The sequence below is a fragment of the Oryx dammah genome, unplaced genomic scaffold, assembly GCF_014754425.2.
Source record: "Oryx dammah isolate SB20612 unplaced genomic scaffold, SCBI_Odam_1.1 HiC_scaffold_26, whole genome shotgun sequence".
NCBI classification, from domain to species: Eukaryota; Metazoa; Chordata; class Mammalia; order Artiodactyla; family Bovidae; genus Oryx; species Oryx dammah.
In genome coordinates, this window is record NW_024070210.1 from 69,732,393 (window position 1) to 69,750,574 (window position 18,182).

The 18,182-nt window shown below is 42.1% G+C and overlaps 1 protein-coding gene across 6 annotated transcripts in view; it reads left to right on the forward strand.

Moving 5' to 3' along the window:
- The window catches only part of MEIS2 (Meis homeobox 2), a 226,354-nt gene that overhangs the window by 62,463 nt on the left and 145,709 nt on the right, over positions 1-18,182 (forward strand). For all 6 annotated transcript variants that reach the window (XM_040226974.1, XM_040226976.1, XM_040226975.1 and 3 more), the window contains one exon: positions 6,063-6,208. In XM_040226974.1, the coding sequence (XP_040082908.1) occupies positions 6,063-6,208 (146 nt within the window). The remainder of the gene's footprint in view (positions 1-6,062; positions 6,209-18,182) is intronic.

Consider the following 18,182-nt stretch of genomic DNA (forward strand, 5'->3'; position numbering starts at 1 on the left):
ATGCTTCGAAAAGTGAAAGGTAGCTCACAATATGTGAGGATACTAGTGGTAGTAATACTGGGCTTGGAGTTACCTGGACTCTGGTTAGTCGTTGATCATGTGTAGCCATGGAATCATAGGTGAGAATTTAACCTCTTGGCCTCAGTTTCTTCACTGGTAAATGTCTGGCAGTTTTTCAAGGGAGATGGAGAGATGGACTCTGAAGAAAAAGATGGACTAGGACCCTCCTGGTTGTTGTTGGTGGTAATGGTTTAGTCGCTAAGTTGTGTCCGACTGTTTGTGACCCTCTGCACCATAGCCAACCAGGCTCCCCTGTCCATGGGATTTCCCAAGCAAGAATACTGAAGTGGGTTGCCATTTCCTTCTCCAGTTCTCTTGGTTGTTGCACTATATTTCTCACAGGGCAAGAAGGCCACATCCTGGACTCAGGATACCACAGCATCATGGTTTGTATCATTTCTTTATTTCAAGCCAAGCAGTTGTTGTCTAGAATATAGACAGATTTTTAGCAAAATGGAGTATGACAGTATGCCAATAAAAGGAAGTGGTGTCCTTTTGCCTGGGTAGTTGATATGGCCAAGAACTGTGTGAATTGGAAATTTCTGCTTTAGAATCATCTGAGGATCATCTCACCATGTCCCCATGCCTTTCCTGATTCACTGGCTACACAGCTACAGATATGGATTTTGCCCACACCTGGATACCCATGGTATCCCAGGCTTGACTTCCTTGTACCTAGACTCCCTTAGTGTTACTCTTTTAAATAAGTGTAGACCGGGGCTGCTTTCCTAGGTATTGTCCTGCCCTGAGCATAGTGTGCTCAGCTATGGAAAGGATGTGTGACCCCCTCCATTTACGGATGTAAATCCAGCCCTTCAGATGCTTGCAAAATACCTCAGAATCTGAAAACAGGAGGAGGACCCGGAGTTTAGATTTAGGCCTTCAGACAACTACCACCAGGGGTAGCAGGCTATAGAGTTCTTCTCTGTGCCCCCCAGCAGTGCTTCTCAAGCTTGAGCATCATCAGAATCACCCAGGGTACTTAGTAACCCTCACATTTTCAGGCCTCATCCCTGGAGATTTGGATACAGTGGGTCTGAGGTGGGTCCAAGAATTTGCATTTCTTGCAATTTCTTTGCTAGTGCTAAAGGGTGCTGGTCTGTATTTTGAGAGCCGGTGTTCTACAGCGTCTTTCTGTTTAACCTTCACCACCAGAAGATAGGGTGGGACCACCTTGTGTTGACCAGTAGCTGTGATGGAGAGCACCAGGGCTTTCCCACAGTGAATAAGGCCCAGGTCAGGTTGTAGTTGGGGCCTCCCCAGTGGCTCAGTGGTAAAATACTCCACCAGCAGTGCAGGAGACTCAAGAATCTCCTGGAGATTCCCTGTCAGAGGAAATGGCAATCCATTCCAGTATTCTTGCTGAGAAAATCCCAAAGACAGAGAAGCTGGGTGGTCAAGAACCTACAGGTTGTAGTTGTTCACTGTGACCACTAACCCCGTTTATGGCAGTAGCATAGAATTTTAACAATGTGCCTGCTCCTGAGGTTTGATCTTAACTCAGATTAGAAGGTAATCTAGTTCCGCTGCTGCTACTGCTGCTAAGTTGCTTCAGTCGTGTCCGACTCTTTGCAACCCCATAGACAGCAGCCCACCAGGCTCCCCCGTCCCTGGGATTCTCCAGGCAAGAACACTGGAGTGGGTTGCCATTTCCTTCTCCAATGCATGAAAATGAAAAGTGAAAGTGAAGTCGCTCAGTCGTGTCTGACTCTTTGCGACCCCATGGACTGCAGCCCACCAGGCTCCTCCGTCCTTGGGATTTTCCAGGCAAGAGGTACTGGAGTGGGTTGCACTCTAGTTCGGAGGCTTCTAAAAGCCAGTTGAAGAATCTGTGCTAGGCTGATTGCATAACCAAACCCAAGGAACTTGTTAAGAATACAAATTCCTTGTCTCTGCCTCAGGATATTTTGATTTAGTAAGTCTGGGATAAGGCCTGAGGACCCATGTTTTTAACAATCTCCCTTGATAATTTAGTCCACTTCAAAGGTATCTATCCACAGGCTTGAGTATTTCTTTCCATGGTCACATGCAGTACATTCAGAAGCATGTAGCTATTTTGAGTATCTTTGCCCCAAACTTAGATTATGCCTTTAGTCAAGGGATTAGCAACCTTTTAAAGGAAGCACGCCCAGTAGTCTTTAGTTTTTTCCCATCAGAGGTGGCAGCGCTGGTGGAATGGCCATGGGTCAGCCCTTCAAAAAGGCTCTAATGCTTCTTCAAAGAAGCGTTGTTCCTGGCGTGTTTGGAAGTGACTACATGCAATTGGTCAGGCTTCCCAAGTGGCTCAGTGGTAAAAAATCTGCCTGCCAGTGCAGAAGACACAGGTTCAATCCCTGGGCTGGGAAGATCCCCTGGAGATAGAACCCCCTCTAATATTCTTGCCTGGAGAATCCCATGGACAGAGGAGCGTGATGGGCTACAGTCCATAGGGTCACAAAGAGTCAGACAAAACTGAGCGATTTAGCATGCATGCAAACATGTGCACTCAGGCAGTCCACTCAGCCCCTTCAGTACCATGAAGAGTGCAGTCGTCCAGTGTGGGATTATCAAAGACAGAGGAGGATCCATGAATAAACTCATTGAGAAGTTCTGCCCTTCACTCACATGGCAGACAGTCACTGGGGTGTCTGCTCTGGCTCAGTCCTGGAGGTGTGCTCTCAGGATAAAACGATAAACAAGACACAGTCCTGCCCCTGCCAAGGACTCCACACTCGTGAGCCCTAACTTCAGATGCCAAGACATATGCCATTACCTCCTCTACCTCCTTTGACACGTGCATCTGTGCCCGTATACCCACCCTTTTCGGCACAGACACTCATTTGGCATCTATGTCAAGGATTGCCAACTATCCCAATACACATACAGCCCTAAAACAAGGAGACAGTATGCATTTTAAGGGTTTCTTTAGTATCATTTGCACGATTTTGTTTTAGGGTGCAGATCACATGGTTGCCTTTTAAAAGGAAAATAGCTGTTGTTAGTCCTCTGTGCTGGAGTTGGTTCACAGTCCATTGGAAAAACAAATTTATTGTGTGTTTGGAAAAGGAAATTCCCATCTTTATAGAGGTATAAACAATAATATTAATTTAAAAAATCTAATGTCTAGTATCTGGTTATTATAAAAATAGACTCATTTTTCTCTATAATTATTTGTTACAGTGGATTCAAATTCAAATATTTAACAACATTTGTATAAAAGGGACTGCTTTATATTAAAGTGCATGTAATGCTCCTGTCTTCTCCAGTTTTAAGTCAGTCATCAAAGGATGCTCAATCCAGCTATATTTTTTTCTTGAGGTAAATGTAGTAAATCATATAATTTGAAGGTGTTAGAAACCCTCTCTGCTTTTTAGCAAGAGAAAATACCCCATGGAAATACTGTCTCTCATTTTTTAAGGTCATTGATTGGGTTAAAAAAGGCAAGTGTCTTTTTTTTTGTTGAACTTACTTTAATTAAAGCCATTAACCTTTTAAAATAAGTATATCCAAAAAAATCTATCAAAAAAAGCTAAAATGAGATTTTAACAAAATCCTGACAATTTCAGCTTAAACATATACACAGAAACCATATGTGCTTAGGAAGAAATATATACACACAGGCATTGTTTACAGTGTGTGTTTTTATATTTGGAAGACATTGAAGGAAGAGCCATTCCATACATACATTATCCGAAACGTACATCCAGATAGCCCGCATAGATTTTTCCATCCAGAGACAAAGATATCTTTATCCGTGGTGGGTCGACAGACAGACTGACTGACTTCAAACTTGCACTTGCCGTGTGGATTTTTTTTTTTCCCCCTCATCTCCGGGTACTGCTTTTCAAAATCGCCTCAGGCTACAGAACAGTACCTCAGATCCCCAAGGCCCACTGCCTGGCTCCTAATAGCCACTCTCCATCTGTGTCACATGAACAGCTGATGAGATCGCTCCAGTGTCTGTATTTTGGAGAGCACATCCACCCAGGTTAAAATGCTAGGGTTGCCAAGGAGCAGTCAGAAGCCATTAGTGTGGGTGAGAATTTGCCTTGCAGCAGTTCCTTGGCATGGTGGAAAGTGTGTACGCGTGTCTCTGCTCGAGCTTATATGTGTGTGTGTGTGTGTGGAGTGTGTGTGTGTCCTTGTGCAAGTGACCCCCTGGTGTACATGAGTGTGCAGGGAGGGTAGGCAGCTGAAGACTAGATTCCATCCAGCCAGGATTCATAAGTAAATGCCTTTTGTTTCTCTGTACTCCTGATTAGTTCTTTGACTATTTGGGGTCCTTTCGATTGACTCTTTTTTTTTAATCATAACAGACGGCAAAGAAAAAGAGAACAGCAACTTCGGGGTCATGCTCCAGTGTTTGGGCAGATGGAAGGGATCTGCTTTGCCTTGGGGCAGGGTGGTTGTAATGAAGTGGCCTGTCAGTCTGTAAATAGTGAGGGTCATCTCTTCCATGTGATGGAGGGTATCACATTGCAGTGAAAATGGAAATGTCAATAAAATTAATCTGCCAGCTCTTTGCTGTGGCTTTTCTGCTTCTCTGGTCAAAGAAGGTTGAGGGTTTTTGCGGCAAGAAGGGAAAAGAACAGGTATAGGGAAGCCCACAGAGCAGACAGTCGGGACAGGTTAGAAGGCAAGGGGCCCATGGCAGGATGTCCCCAGTGTGGCCCAGTCCAGGAGGAGGGAGCTGGCCTGGGAAGGAGCTGGTGGATCTATAGCATTCCCGGGGAAGCTGCGGAGCGTCTAGCTCAGGCTACATTGAGCACAGAGTTTATTGTTTTAGGCTTTCTTGGACAAGGTTTTTACTTAGCATGGGATTTATGGCATTTACTGCTAATGAATGTCTATTCTTAAATTACAAAAACCCCCATCTCAGCGCAATTCCCAGATGTTCTTCCAGGACCCTGGCTTCTTAAACACCAGCAGGGAGCATAAACTCTCCACTTCTCTGTTTTCCTCTTTCGTGTGGCTCCAGGCTAATGATGTGCAAGGAAAACACAGCCATCTATAAAGCCCCAGTGCTGTCCCCGTATTCTTCATTTATTTTGCATTTGATTATGCCACAAGTCGGATCTTGTTTCTTTCCTTTTTTTAAAGTTATTAGTTCAAATATTAATGTAGGGATATGGCATATATTGCTCCTCTTGATTGATGCCTTCCCAAAAACAGGAAGACGTGCTCGTATGAATTTTAAGAAAGTAGGGGTCCTGCAATGCCTTGCCAGAAGAGTTTTTCAGATACATAATTTAGATGCCCTCCAGGCAGGCTTTCAAGGCATTTTTGCCGGAGGGCAAGAAAAAATAACTATGACTGTTAAAAGTAAATGATTTTTGCTAATGCACAATTAATGCCAGAGAAAAGCACAGAAGAGAAAGATGTTGATAGAAACTTCTGATTAAGTGAGCACCCTACCTTGATGTGCATCTTTTTTGTTTTTTAATGATAATGATCAGTGGTGCAGAGAGCTAAAAGTTTTCATGTCACGCGGATGCTGAGTCCAGGGTCATCTGAGGAGTATGTGAATGTGTGTGCTTGGGAGGTGACAGTTCTAGGAGGGGCTGAGCAGGCAGTGTGTTATGTGCAATGAACAGTGACACAGTTACTGTCACCTATGCAGGCAGCCTAGAATATATAGACTACAGAACATTTAACTTGATTACCCTACAGTATGTGTTCACTCTGGGCATGGGGATGCATTTTCACCGAATGGGTTTTCTGATGGCGGTTTTCCCACATTGGATTCCATAATTGACGAAGAGCTACTGCACTGTGTCAAGAGCACAATTATAATTGAATTAATGATATGGGAGAGTGTGAGACACACAAAATTAACATTTGAAGAGGCCTGGTTTAATTTTGTCTTTTACATATTTGTGTCTCCAATTATACTTTAATGAAAGAGAATATACCCGCTTAATGGATTTCTTTCAACAAGCTTAGCTGAGCTCATCATTAGCTGCTCATTGTTGTTGGCACCCTTTCTGTGTTTTCTCTAATGTATTTTCATTTCTTTCTACTAGGGGATGGTTTAGACAACAGTGTAGCTTCACCTGGCACAGGTGACGATGATGATCCAGACAAGGACAAAAAACGTCAGAAGAAAAGAGGCATTTTCCCCAAAGTAGCAACAAATATCATGAGAGCATGGCTCTTCCAGCATCTCACAGTAAGTCAAGATGAAAGAGAAAAATAAGTTTTGTTGTTTTGCCTTCTCCTAGCACATTAAATGGGCTCATACAGATTTTTTTAAAAATAAGGTGCCTATTTTCCCTTTCTTGAAATCTGATGGCTAACAGGGCAGTTGAGGTTTTTACCAATTCTCACCACCCAAAGAGCACCCTGTAGAAAGGAGGAGTTTTTATTTCCGCAGGGCAGGAATGGACCGTATTCAAAATGATTTAGGGCTCTAAAAAGTCTATATTAAGTAAATGTGTTGTTTATGCAAAAAGGTATGAGAGCAACTTCACATAATACAACTGCTACCAAGGGAAACGGCTGTGAGAAGCTCATGAATCCATAAATGTTGCCAATTACACTCTTAACGAAAGCCATCTTCTTAGGAGGCAAAAAAAAAAGCACCTTGCCACATGTATGTTCAAGTGCTTGGTATCAGGGGCAGCTCTAATCGCTGAAGCAGCTTGTAGCATGTCATGTGTTTATATGACAACCACAGAAGGGTTATAGGTGCTATAATGCCTTTGTTTCTAAGGTAGAGATCAAAGACTTTTTTTAGCGGTTCAAGTCCATTATCTTATAAGCCGATCCTGTTCACTTATGGGGAAAGATCAACAATGTGCATCTTTTTCCAAGTAACAGTTTATCTTCCGGTTTGCAATCGGTTTTATGTGTCATTTTATATATATATATATATACCATTGACTGAGACGCTCAAGACCAAAAAATTACAATATATTTTTGCAGAGGAACTACATGCTTGCATTTTACTCTTCATTTGAAACTTCTGGGAAAATAGTAAAGATGTCAGAGGCTGTTTCTTGCTATAAGATTGTTTTCAGGGCATTCTATTTAGGCTGCAGCTTAAAAATAGAGTAGCACATTGAAAGCTGAAGGTCTTTGATTATCCAACTTGTGGGTTGCCATGCTGAATGACATTAGTTACAGTGTCATGAGTCCAGGACAAGGTTCCACGTTTATTTATGGCGGTGGCTGCTGAGCGACTCTTCCAGCAGGGCTCCAAAGGGCGAGGGGTGGGGCGCAGCAGGGAGGGCAACATGATAGAGTCACATTCCTAAATCGGCCATTTTGATGTAAGGACATTAGTAGCAAACTAAGGTGTATCGATCTGGCCGGTGGTGTCAGGATTAGCTGGGAGTACCAACGAGGCTGCCGTGGCAGTGGTTATTCTTGCCTTGCAGCTATGGCCATTTCAAAGGTCAGGGCCCTGCACTGACTGGGCTCAGAGGAATTAGACCGAACATGCCGTCTCTGGGCTGATTACTTAACCAAAGACAAAATAATGAGTCCTAAGCAAATACTGACTAATTGAAAGGGCTGTAAATCCATTACATATTGGTCAGGGATAATCAGGAGTATTTAATCACTTTTATCTATTCAAGAGCACTGAAGCTGCAACAGCAAAGCCCTGAACCTTGCCATGTGGTTATTATTCTCATCATTATCAAAATTACTTCACAGCTGTTCTTTGCTACATCACCTCAGCTGGAGATTTACTAACCTGTAAAATGTTTTTAATTTGGAAGTCGAATGAGTGTGAGGGGAGGGGTTTCTCATTTTTAACTGAAGGTTTGTTTGGTTAGAGTAGCAAGTAAGAAAGGCAGGGTGGGGCGAGTAGATAGATGGCAGGCAACTGCCTTCTCCCACCAGCTCACCTGTTTGATTTCCTCCCTCTGTCTCCCTGCGTGCTCAGCTTCATTAGTGAAAGTAGAGTTCAGCAATTACTTTTCAAGCAAACATACCCATGTATTTTCAGCCCCAGTCAAAAAAACCCAACATCATAGAACAGCAGAATCGTTGAGAATGCAGCTGCTTTGTTTACAAACCAGGAAGCTCAGACCCACAAAAGGAAGTGATTGGCTCAAGGTCCAGCTGTGATCAGGACCCAAGCCTTCCTTGACCCCAGCTCAGTGCCCTTTCTACACATTATGATGACTTTGCTAGAATCATGATCACTACGAACAGTTGCATATCAACCTTACAACCTCTGCCATCAAAATGCTCAGCGTCAAAGGGAGGAAATAGGAGAAGCAAAGTGCTGTTTGCTTTACTTATTTTTAAAAGTTGCCTGCTCCCGAAACCTTTCCAAATAGAGAAGACTTACTCTACACTTCTCTGTTAAAGCCAACTCTCTCCTTTAGCACCTGGGTCTGTGCCTTGAATCTTCCTCCAAGTATCCAGAGCTTATTGGACCTCTTGCTTGGCCAGTTGGTGTCTCACCTCCCACCTCCCTGTCATCCTGGGTTGAACCCACTGTGCACCCTGACTGCAGGCGAGGAATTGTGCAGACCCGTTGATTCCTGGGTGCTCCTTGTGGCTGTACTATTCACTCAGCACTATGTACTATGTACCTTCTCCCCACCCCGTGGGTGCTTTCATCTAGATAGATATGCACGAGGCTTTGTGCAGAATTCTCTGTCCAGCTGAAAATTTTAATTAATGCCTATCCTTATAGTGGGAAGAGAAGACTCAAAGAACCTAAGCCGGAGAGTTGGGAAACTGACATTTTGAGTTCAGCTTTCCTGAGTCCTGGCTGAACCTCAGTTAAGTCCATTAAGTTCTCTGGACGTGCCATTTCTCCATTTTTCAAAAGGATTTGCACATTGCAGACTGCTTTCCCGCACTCGTGTGTTGGTTACACTCAGAGCTGTCAGAGCATGGCTCTGCCCCAGGTTCCCTGGTCATCCTCTCCTCTCAGTACCCCGCTTCCTTTTTATTTTTCATTAAGGGCTTTCTTTTCCTCCTCCCTACAACCTTCTTTTACACCGTGCCCCTTTATTACTTTCTCCACTGGCTTTGTCTGTCCATTTCTCCCTCTGCTCTTCTCCCTAGCCTTTTCTGCACCTCCCTTGCATGTAAGGAAATTCTCTTCAGCTTTCCCTTTGACAACATCTTCCCTCTTTATCCCAGCGTCACCCCAGCTGCAGGGAAGAGGTTCAGTAACTTGATGAGGATGGTTCTGTAAAACTTTTACTTTCCAATCTTTAATGAGCTGAAAGATTTACTCAGCTATAATTCTGAGCGCAGAAACCAAGAATAGAGCCCCCTAACTAGCGACATGTTAATTTAGACCCCTTTTCTTATGCACTAACAGGCATGAGGACGTCCTTGGAAATAGAGATGCCCCACTATATTTTTCTGTCATTTAATTAATTTCAACTTTCAAAGTGAAATGTTGGCTCTAGCTCACTGAAAATAGATGTAGTCTAAATTATTATTTCATGTAAATTTCTTTACAAGTGCATGATTCAATGTGCATTCCTTCATTATTAGTCTCTTTAACATTATTTCAAACTGGTTTGTTCCCCTTTGTGCAGTATGACCTGCTCTTGTATTACAATAATCCCCGATGTACCCTTTTTTCTTTCTTTTTTTAAAAAAGAAGCTAATTGAATTATCTCATTATTTTAATTTGTTAAGCAAATGTATTTTGGATCTCAGGATGTGTTCTTAAAGAAGGGGTTGCTGAGGCTTTGCCCCCTGAATGGGCCATTGGCCCATTTTGACATTCATGCATTCATTAACTAGCAGAACATAAAAGAACTCTGGTTGTATTTTTTTTTTTCCAAACACCCAACCAGCATGGAGCAACTTTTCCCAATAAGCCACAGGGGTCTCTCTACATATGTTCTCAACTGCAAGCTATTGTCACCTATTCTGAATACCTCAAAAGGCCCAGAGAAAAAAGAACCCCACCTCAACAAAGGCCAACTGTAGCAATTGTTAAGTCTTAGTCTCAATATGACAAAAATCATTAACCTTCAGTTTTCTTGGAAGAACAAGTTCCACTACAACTGTAACAGTTAAAACACTCTCTCAAATTCCTGTGCACCGCCAGCTTTAGGGGAGGAGGTAATAAACTCACAGCTAATCGATGATATTGAGGAAAATATTTAAGCTAAATCCAAGGTGGCCGTAATAAACCAAACTCTCTGATGAACTGAGGAATTTCCATATTGAGTTAAGCCCTTTAAACTTGCTTAGTCTGAAGTTAAATAATTATAGTTTCTAACTACCAATTTCCAGAATGTCCTTTAAACATCACAATGATTTTAAGGAAATAAATCCACATATTTAAATCCTCACAGTAATTTTAAGGAAATAAATCCAAGTAAATACTTTTTAGAAATTCAACCAGCGAAATGTGTCGTTTGTTACTCTTACCCCCTCTGTTATTGGTGGACTGCTCTGCCTGGCTTCTCAGACTAAGAAATCTAGTGAAGATGGAGGAAAGAATCTGTTGGAATGTATGTGCTTTTCCTGGAAAGTACCCAATGACAAAAAATCGTAGGGAAATCCTAGGGAAGTATATTCTTTTCCCTAACACATGGAGATTATGATATCATAAAAGTAAGCCTGCCATTACAACTGTTTTTATTTGACTTCAAAGATAGTGAAAGAAAGAAACAGCAAGATATAATACGCAGGCTGATGGTTTATTCTTAACCATGAAAAACTCCTCCACGCCAAGAAGCCCTTAGTGTACTCAATTAGGCTCTCAGGCACCTCCACTTGCCACCTTCAAGAGCTCCCCTAGTTGTGCTGCAAAGAATATATTTGATCATGGAATGAAAACAGGAAGTGCTCACACACAAAGACACCACTTGCTCATACCCGTTTCTGACTACAGTTTTTCTTATTTGAAAACATAGGGATAAAGCTCACCCTTAGCGGATGTGGGACTTCTTTCAAAGCTATGTGTACGGAATCAGAAGTAAATTTATTTCAAAGTGATACAATATCCTGCAGCCTCCTGGAAACTGCAGGTTCTAAAAACTCTGCCCTTTGTTCATGGAAAAATGCTTAGTCTCTTGCCATGTCTCTGCTGGTAAAGGAAGCGGAATGAAGCCTGTCTCTCAGGTGTTCACTGGTTTCACTCCCTGCCTATTAGAGTTTGTTTCATGGGATTTTGTGAAGGTCTGTTTTGAGTAATGAAAATGTGGTTTAAAGTATATTGTTTCACAGAGACAGTGAACCCAAATTATGAATAAATACAGCTCCATGTTACATAGAGAAAGATATCTCTTCTCTAGTGAATTCAAGACCATATCACAGTCAATCTAGTCATCTCAAATTTTTTATTGTATGTGTGTATACACACACACACACACACAGAGAAGTGAGAATGAGAGAGAGAGGAAGGCAAGACTATTTTGCCCTTTAATGGTTTCTCTTCATTTTATATAGATTCAAATAGTTTCTTTTCTCAAGGAGGTGATACCATGTCAAAGTTAAGAGCACAAGGTCTGAAATCTGCAACAGTAGATTTTTGATCTTGAGCACTGAGGTCTCTGGACTTCACTTTCCATATCTATGGAATGGGGCTGATTTTAGAACCAACTCAGTAGGGTTGTTGCAGGCATTAAATGAGACAATGTAAACTATTCGGCTTCGTGCCTGGGTATATAATGGAAAGCAATCGGTATATAATGGAAAGGAGCTATAATTTCATCTTTTAATTTGGTTGAATAGCTGGGCAACCAAAACGATCACATACCTTCCTGGGACTCTGTGAGATGAAGAGACTGACTTTGCCAAACAAGTCAGCAGGAGATAACATAGTCTAATTGCTGCCTTCTAGAGTCATGTAAATGTCAGATAGGGCTTCCCAGGCAGTGCTAGTGGTAAAGAAACCGCCAGCCAGTGCAGGAGATGCAGGTTTGATCCCTGGGTCAGGAAGATCTCCTGGAGGAGGGCATGGCAACCCACTCCAGTATTCTTGCCTGGAGAATCTTATGGACAGAGGTGCCTGATGGGTTTACAGTACAAGAGGTCACAAAAGAGTCAGAAATGACTGAAGCGACTTAGCACACAGGCACGCAAACATCAGATAGCTGTTCAGTGATTCTAGATGCTCTCATCAGAGAGTGTAGGTGCCCACAGAAAGCCAGAGCATCCTGGTGAGTCTTCCAGGATGGAGTGGGAGGTAGAGAAGAAAATGGCTGTGGAGTAGTTTCATAATGCCTTCGTCAGGGCCTCATTTTTGTAGAGAACCTCCCCTTCCCATAAGGGTCCCAGTACATGAACAGAATCTAGTCTCTGCTTCCTTGGAGCATTCAAGTCTAGGCTGTCTGAGAGACAGCACAGTGTGGGTTTGTAAAAAGGGTCACTGGATGTGAAATTTTAGGCTTAGGTTTCAGCTCTGTAATCTTGGGTGAGAGATTCAACCTCTGAACCTCTTTGCAAACCTATGAAATGAACAGTAGACATGTGCTCTACTTAGCCGGTTGGGGGGCTGTGAGGCTCAGATGATGTGCCGGTTTGTAAACTGTAATGTGTGGCACAGACGTCAAGTGCTTTGGCTTCTGGCTGTGTGCTTGGGACTCCTGCCGCTCAAGGTCTCTGGTACCTCATGAAGTCTCCACGGGTGATAGAAGTGGTGAGGCCTTCTTCTCCACCCCAGTTTCCCCACTTGTCCATTTCTACAAGCGTATCCATGGAGACACTGTGATAATGTCCATCGTTAGACGTCTTTTTAAGGGCCTCGAATGGTTAATTGAATCAGTATTTCAGGGACATTAGCTCTTTCTACTTGGAAATTAGTGCCCTCATGATTCTGAGATCCATCTACTTTAATACTAATTGCTATCGGCTAACGTAATACCAAATAGAAAACGTTGGCCTTACTTACACAGTGAAAGATGGCCTTTTTCGAGTTCGGGGATACAGATGTGCACGGAATATGAGTGAGGCTCATGGGCTGAGACATGCCTGTGAGGAGACGCCTGTGCAGAACACACAGCTGAATAAGACCAGCAGAAAGAGCCTCCCGCAAACATGCAGCCGAGGGAGGCCGCCCAGGGCCTCAGCCTTTGCATTGTTTTCCTGCTTGCCGGGAGAAAACATCTGTGAATTATTTGAATGGAACCCTATACTGGAGATCGTCTGAATTGGTGTCATCTCTGTTTAATTTCAGGAAATGATGTCACAATGCATTAAATAACAATACTGGGTGATTTATTTTCCCGTGGACATGCTGTCCTAAGCATTCCTCTTCTCTTGCAATGTTTCCAATTAACTGTAAGCTTGAGTGTTCTTCCTATTTCATAATGATTTTGAGGGGTTGGGGGCGGGAGATTGGGGTGGGAAGAGAGGTAATTTCAGAGGTTGCAGAGGTTCAGAGCTAATGGCACATCCATCATGTTCTTATTGGGACAGGAGGGTACTGAACATCAGGGCTGTGATCGCCACTGGCAAGCTACCATAGCGCTGGTTCTCAAGAATGTCTAAAAAAGGAAGCCTGAACATTCTGCTCCCAACTGTCCAAAGAGTCACTGGATGATTTTAATAGTGACCTGCATACTGTAGCTTCTGCCTTTATCAAAGTTTCCATGCACTCCCTTCTTCAGTAAAGAATAGAGGACATAAGTCAGTTCTGTGTGCCATCTGTCGTCGTTTTTACAATTTCTCGAATTAAAGAGACAGGCTAAAAATTTAATGTTATGTTGAATCCTAGAAACTCCTCTAGAAGAAATGAAATTGCAACTAAATTTACTTTGTCTCTCTTGAGGGGAAAAGAAACAACGCATGGGGTTGTGTCGTAACCTTTTACTTGTAATCCCAGTCTGGTATTTACAATTGGATTATGAGGGGTTCTGCATGTGAAAACCTGATGTGTTTGCGATTCAGCAGCCTTTGTCCACATTATGAATAACTTTGAGATAAAGTTCCCCAGTACAGTGGCAGCAGCAATGGCCTTTCATGGGATGATGAGATATGTAGTCTCTTCAATGTAAAAATTGGTCAAGACATTTCAAAGTTTATCAGGAGGCTCAAGAGGGAGGCGGAGAAGGCAATGGCACCCCACTCTAGTACTCTTGCCTGGAAAATCCCGTGGATGGAGGAACCCATGGATGGACGAGCTGCAGTCCATGGGGTCAATAAGAGTCGAACACGACTGAGCAACTTCACTTTCACTTTTCACTCTCATGCATTGGAGAAGGAAATGGCAGTCCACTCCAGTGTTCTTGCCTGGAGAATCCCAGGGACAGGGAAGCCTAGTGGGCTGCTGTCTATGGGGTTGCATAGAGTTGGACATGACTGAAGCGACTTAGCAGCAGCAGCAGCAAGAGGGAGGGGATATATATATATACATATATATATATATATATATATGCATATAGCTGATTCCCTGGTGGCTGAGACAGTAAAGAATCTGTCTGCAATGCAGGAAACCCAGGTTTGATCCCTGGGTCAGGAAGACCCATTGGAGAAGGGAATGGAAATCCATTTCAGTATTCTTGCCTGGAGAATTCCATGGATAGAGCAGCCTGGTGGGCTATACAGTCCATAGGGTCTCAAAGAGTCGGACACGACTGAGTGATTAACACTTTCACTTTTCACTTTCGTAGCTGATTCACTTTGTGTTGTACAGCAGAAACTAACACAACATTGCAAAGCAATATACCCCAATAATAAAAAACAAAAAAGTATATCAGACCATCCTGTTTATCTCAGCTGAGATACACTTAGAAAATTAAGTCCCAGGTTATGAGTTATGAGCTGAGAGACACATTTAAAAATAATAAGTAACTGAGAGAGATTGAAGAATGAAATGCTTATTAAATTACCATCAAAAAGAAACTAAAGTAATGATTAGCTCAAAGTTTAGCATCTAATTTCATAAAATATCACTCTTAAGTATAATTGTTTAAAAATACGTTAAAGAATTCAAGGAAATGGAGAATTGAGGACCCTTGAATAAAAGAAAATAGGCATGTGCATATCTGAATATTCAGCTATTTAAAAACTCCAAGAATAGAATGCTATTAAATGCTGTTTAGTGAAACCCGTGAATATTCATTCAGATCATAGAGAACATTTCCATTTCTTCATTCCACGTGACCACATTTTGCAACTGTATTCTGTGGAGAGGTGGAGCAGTTAGGAATTAAAGTCCAGTTTGACTAGGTTGTGAGAGCACTCAGTTTGCTGCAGGATAGGGTCAGAAAATGACCTTAACATTCAGGATTCATTTTGATTTTAGAGACTGTTACTGCACAGATTTCAGAGGACTCCTGGAAATGCCCTGCGTTCTCCGTGCTGTAGTCTGTTTTTGCAATTTGAAACAGATTATGAAGTGCAAAGATGATATCCAGCCCCACTGCTCCCGTTAAGAAATAGTGACTTGAGTAGGAAGCATTAGGTTGGTTGAATGGAATTTGCCATGTTACATTGACATGCTGCCTGCCACTTTCTAAATTGATTGGCAGCAGTTGTTTACAGTATGTAATCACTGGCACCCTTTAAAGGTGTATTATCCTCTTAAAACATAATAGTAATGCCATTTTCATGCTTTTACATTTGCTATTCATATTTTGAACTGCCAAGCCCCAAATCTGCCAGAACTAATTTGTTTTTATCTAATAGTGGATAAGTTGTCAAGTCACAATATAATGGCAGATAATTTTTCTTAAACTATAGTTTTACTTCTTGGTTGTAATAGATAACATGAATACTGTTGACTCTGTCTTGATTGTCCACAAAAAGAAAATACAACTCAAGAGATTATTATTGTGGAATTCTGTGATGACAAGAAATAAAGAGAATATTATTCTGAGCATTATAGGAAATTAACATGAGCCACTAATCAATCCTCTTTAACCACCCTGCCCCTCAATTTACTGGCACCTGATTTGCCTAACTCAGCCAGATAATGGCTGGAGATCTACCCTTGTCAATTTCAGTGCCAAAACTTGTTGCTACTCTTAATTGTAATACTTGATTTATCAGATTATAACTTTCTAGACATATTTATTTCTTGCATCATTCCTCTATATTCATAAGTATTCCAGAATTAATTTTGACTTGGGAATATCTGGTAATTCCATTACTAATAATTTATAAAAGGATGATCCTACAACTCTGGTCATCTGACAATTGTAAAATGGCTTATTTCTTACCCTGGGACACCTGGTGTGACCCTGTCATAAGCCAAGAATAAACAACCCAAGTGTACTGGGGGTGTGCTGCACTAGTGTTTCAAAAAGAAGGCGGCTTTAATCAAACAGAAGTGAATGCTGGATTATTCCCTGTAGATTGGTGACATGTTGGAACTCTCTATTAAAGCAGCTTTATTTTTTTCCCCATGGTGAAAAGTTACAGATTCCATTTCAGTGTTTCCAGGATACCTGCAGGTAGCTCATGAGTTGTTACATTTGTTTTAAATCCGGCCCCACAGTGAATTAAAAGAAAAAGTGGTAAGACTGCATGGGCCATATGAGATCATTATTAGTCAATTATAAGCTCAGTTTAGTTCTTGCATTAGTTTCTAGGAAACCGTAAGTTTAGATCCATGTGGCAAAAATCCCACCAATTACTTGATAGCACTTTGATGAAGACCCCTCTTATTGCTTAATCCTGAAGCTTTTATGTTTGCTTATGAACTACTTAAGTGATAATCAAATATGACCATGTGGAAAAGCATCAGTTTTTAATATGACCTTTGGTAGTAGGTTTGGTCTCCAAAATCACTAAAGATGGTGATTGCAGCCATGAAATTAAAAGACGCTTACTTCTTGGAAGGAGAGTTATGACCAACCTAGATAGCATATTAAAAAGCAGAGACATTACTTTGCCAACAAAGGTCTGTCTAGTCAAGGCTGTGGTTTTTCCAGTGGTCATGTATGGATGTGAGAGTTGGATGATAAAGAAAGCTGAGCGCTGAAGAATTGATGCTTTTGAACTGTGATGTTGGAGAAGACTCCTGAGAGTCCCTTGGACTGCAAGGAGATCCAACCAGTCCATCCTAAAGGAGATCAGTCCTGGGTGTTCTTTGGAAGGACTGATGCTAAAGCTGAAACTCCAATACTTTGGCCACCTCATGCAAAGAGTTGACTCATTGGAAAAGACTCTGATGCTGGGAGGGATTGAGGGCAGGAGGAGAAGGGGACGACAGAGGATGAGATGGCTGGATGGCATCACTGACTTGATAGACATGAGTTTGGGTAAACTCCGGGAGTTGGTGATGGACAGGGAGGTCTGGCGTGCTGCGATTCATGGGGTTGCAAAGAGTTGGACACAACTGAGTGACTGAACTGAACTGAACTTGGGACTAGCCTGGAAATCCTTTCAAAAGAGTTCAGACTTTTTTCCCCTAGAGCAAGTTTAAAGAAAAGTGTGATTTAGTTCTCTTTGGTTCTTACATGCTTATATTCATTTTCTTGTCAGTGTCTATCCCAAATATCCCCTTCCTTATTTGAAATACATATAATCTGTTAAATAGAAAAAAGGCTGCTTTCCTGAATTCTCCTGAATTTATTGTTGGGCATGATTGGAGCAGATAATGGAAATGTTTTGACTCCATCACCAAATCGGTGTTTTTCCTGCCTTTAGATAATGAGGATGATCTGTTAATTCTTGTGTTCTACAAAAACAAACAAACATTTGGGGTCAGGGAGAAAGAAATTCCTCCTGTTTAGAAGACTATATAAATATACCAGTGTGGGTGCTAAGTCACTCAGTCGTGTCTGACTCTTTGTGACCCCATGGACTGTAGCCCACCAGGACCCTGTGTCTATGGGGATTCTCCAGGCAAGAATACTGGAGTGGGTTGCACTGCCCTCCTCCAGGGGATCTTCCCAACCCAGGGATAGAAGCCAGGTCTCCCCCACTATGGGAGGATTCTTTACCATCTGAGCCACCAGGGAAGACCAGGAGGGGGTAGACTTCAGGACAACTGGAAGTTACTTAGCCAGCCTCCTTGTTCAACTCAACCTTTTGCTTTCTGAGTTATCTTGGGCAAGTCAGTTAATCTTCTGAGTGCTGGTTTTCTCATCTTGTTTTGTGGGTTAGCTGAAGTTAGAAATAGCTCTTTGAAAAAAGCAGAATGCTCTGCAAGTAGAAAATATTCTTCATGAATGTTTTCATATGACCCACTGAAATAATTTCTCCATCCTAGCTCCTGAACTTGAATACAGGTGAAACACTCTTCAAAGAATAATACT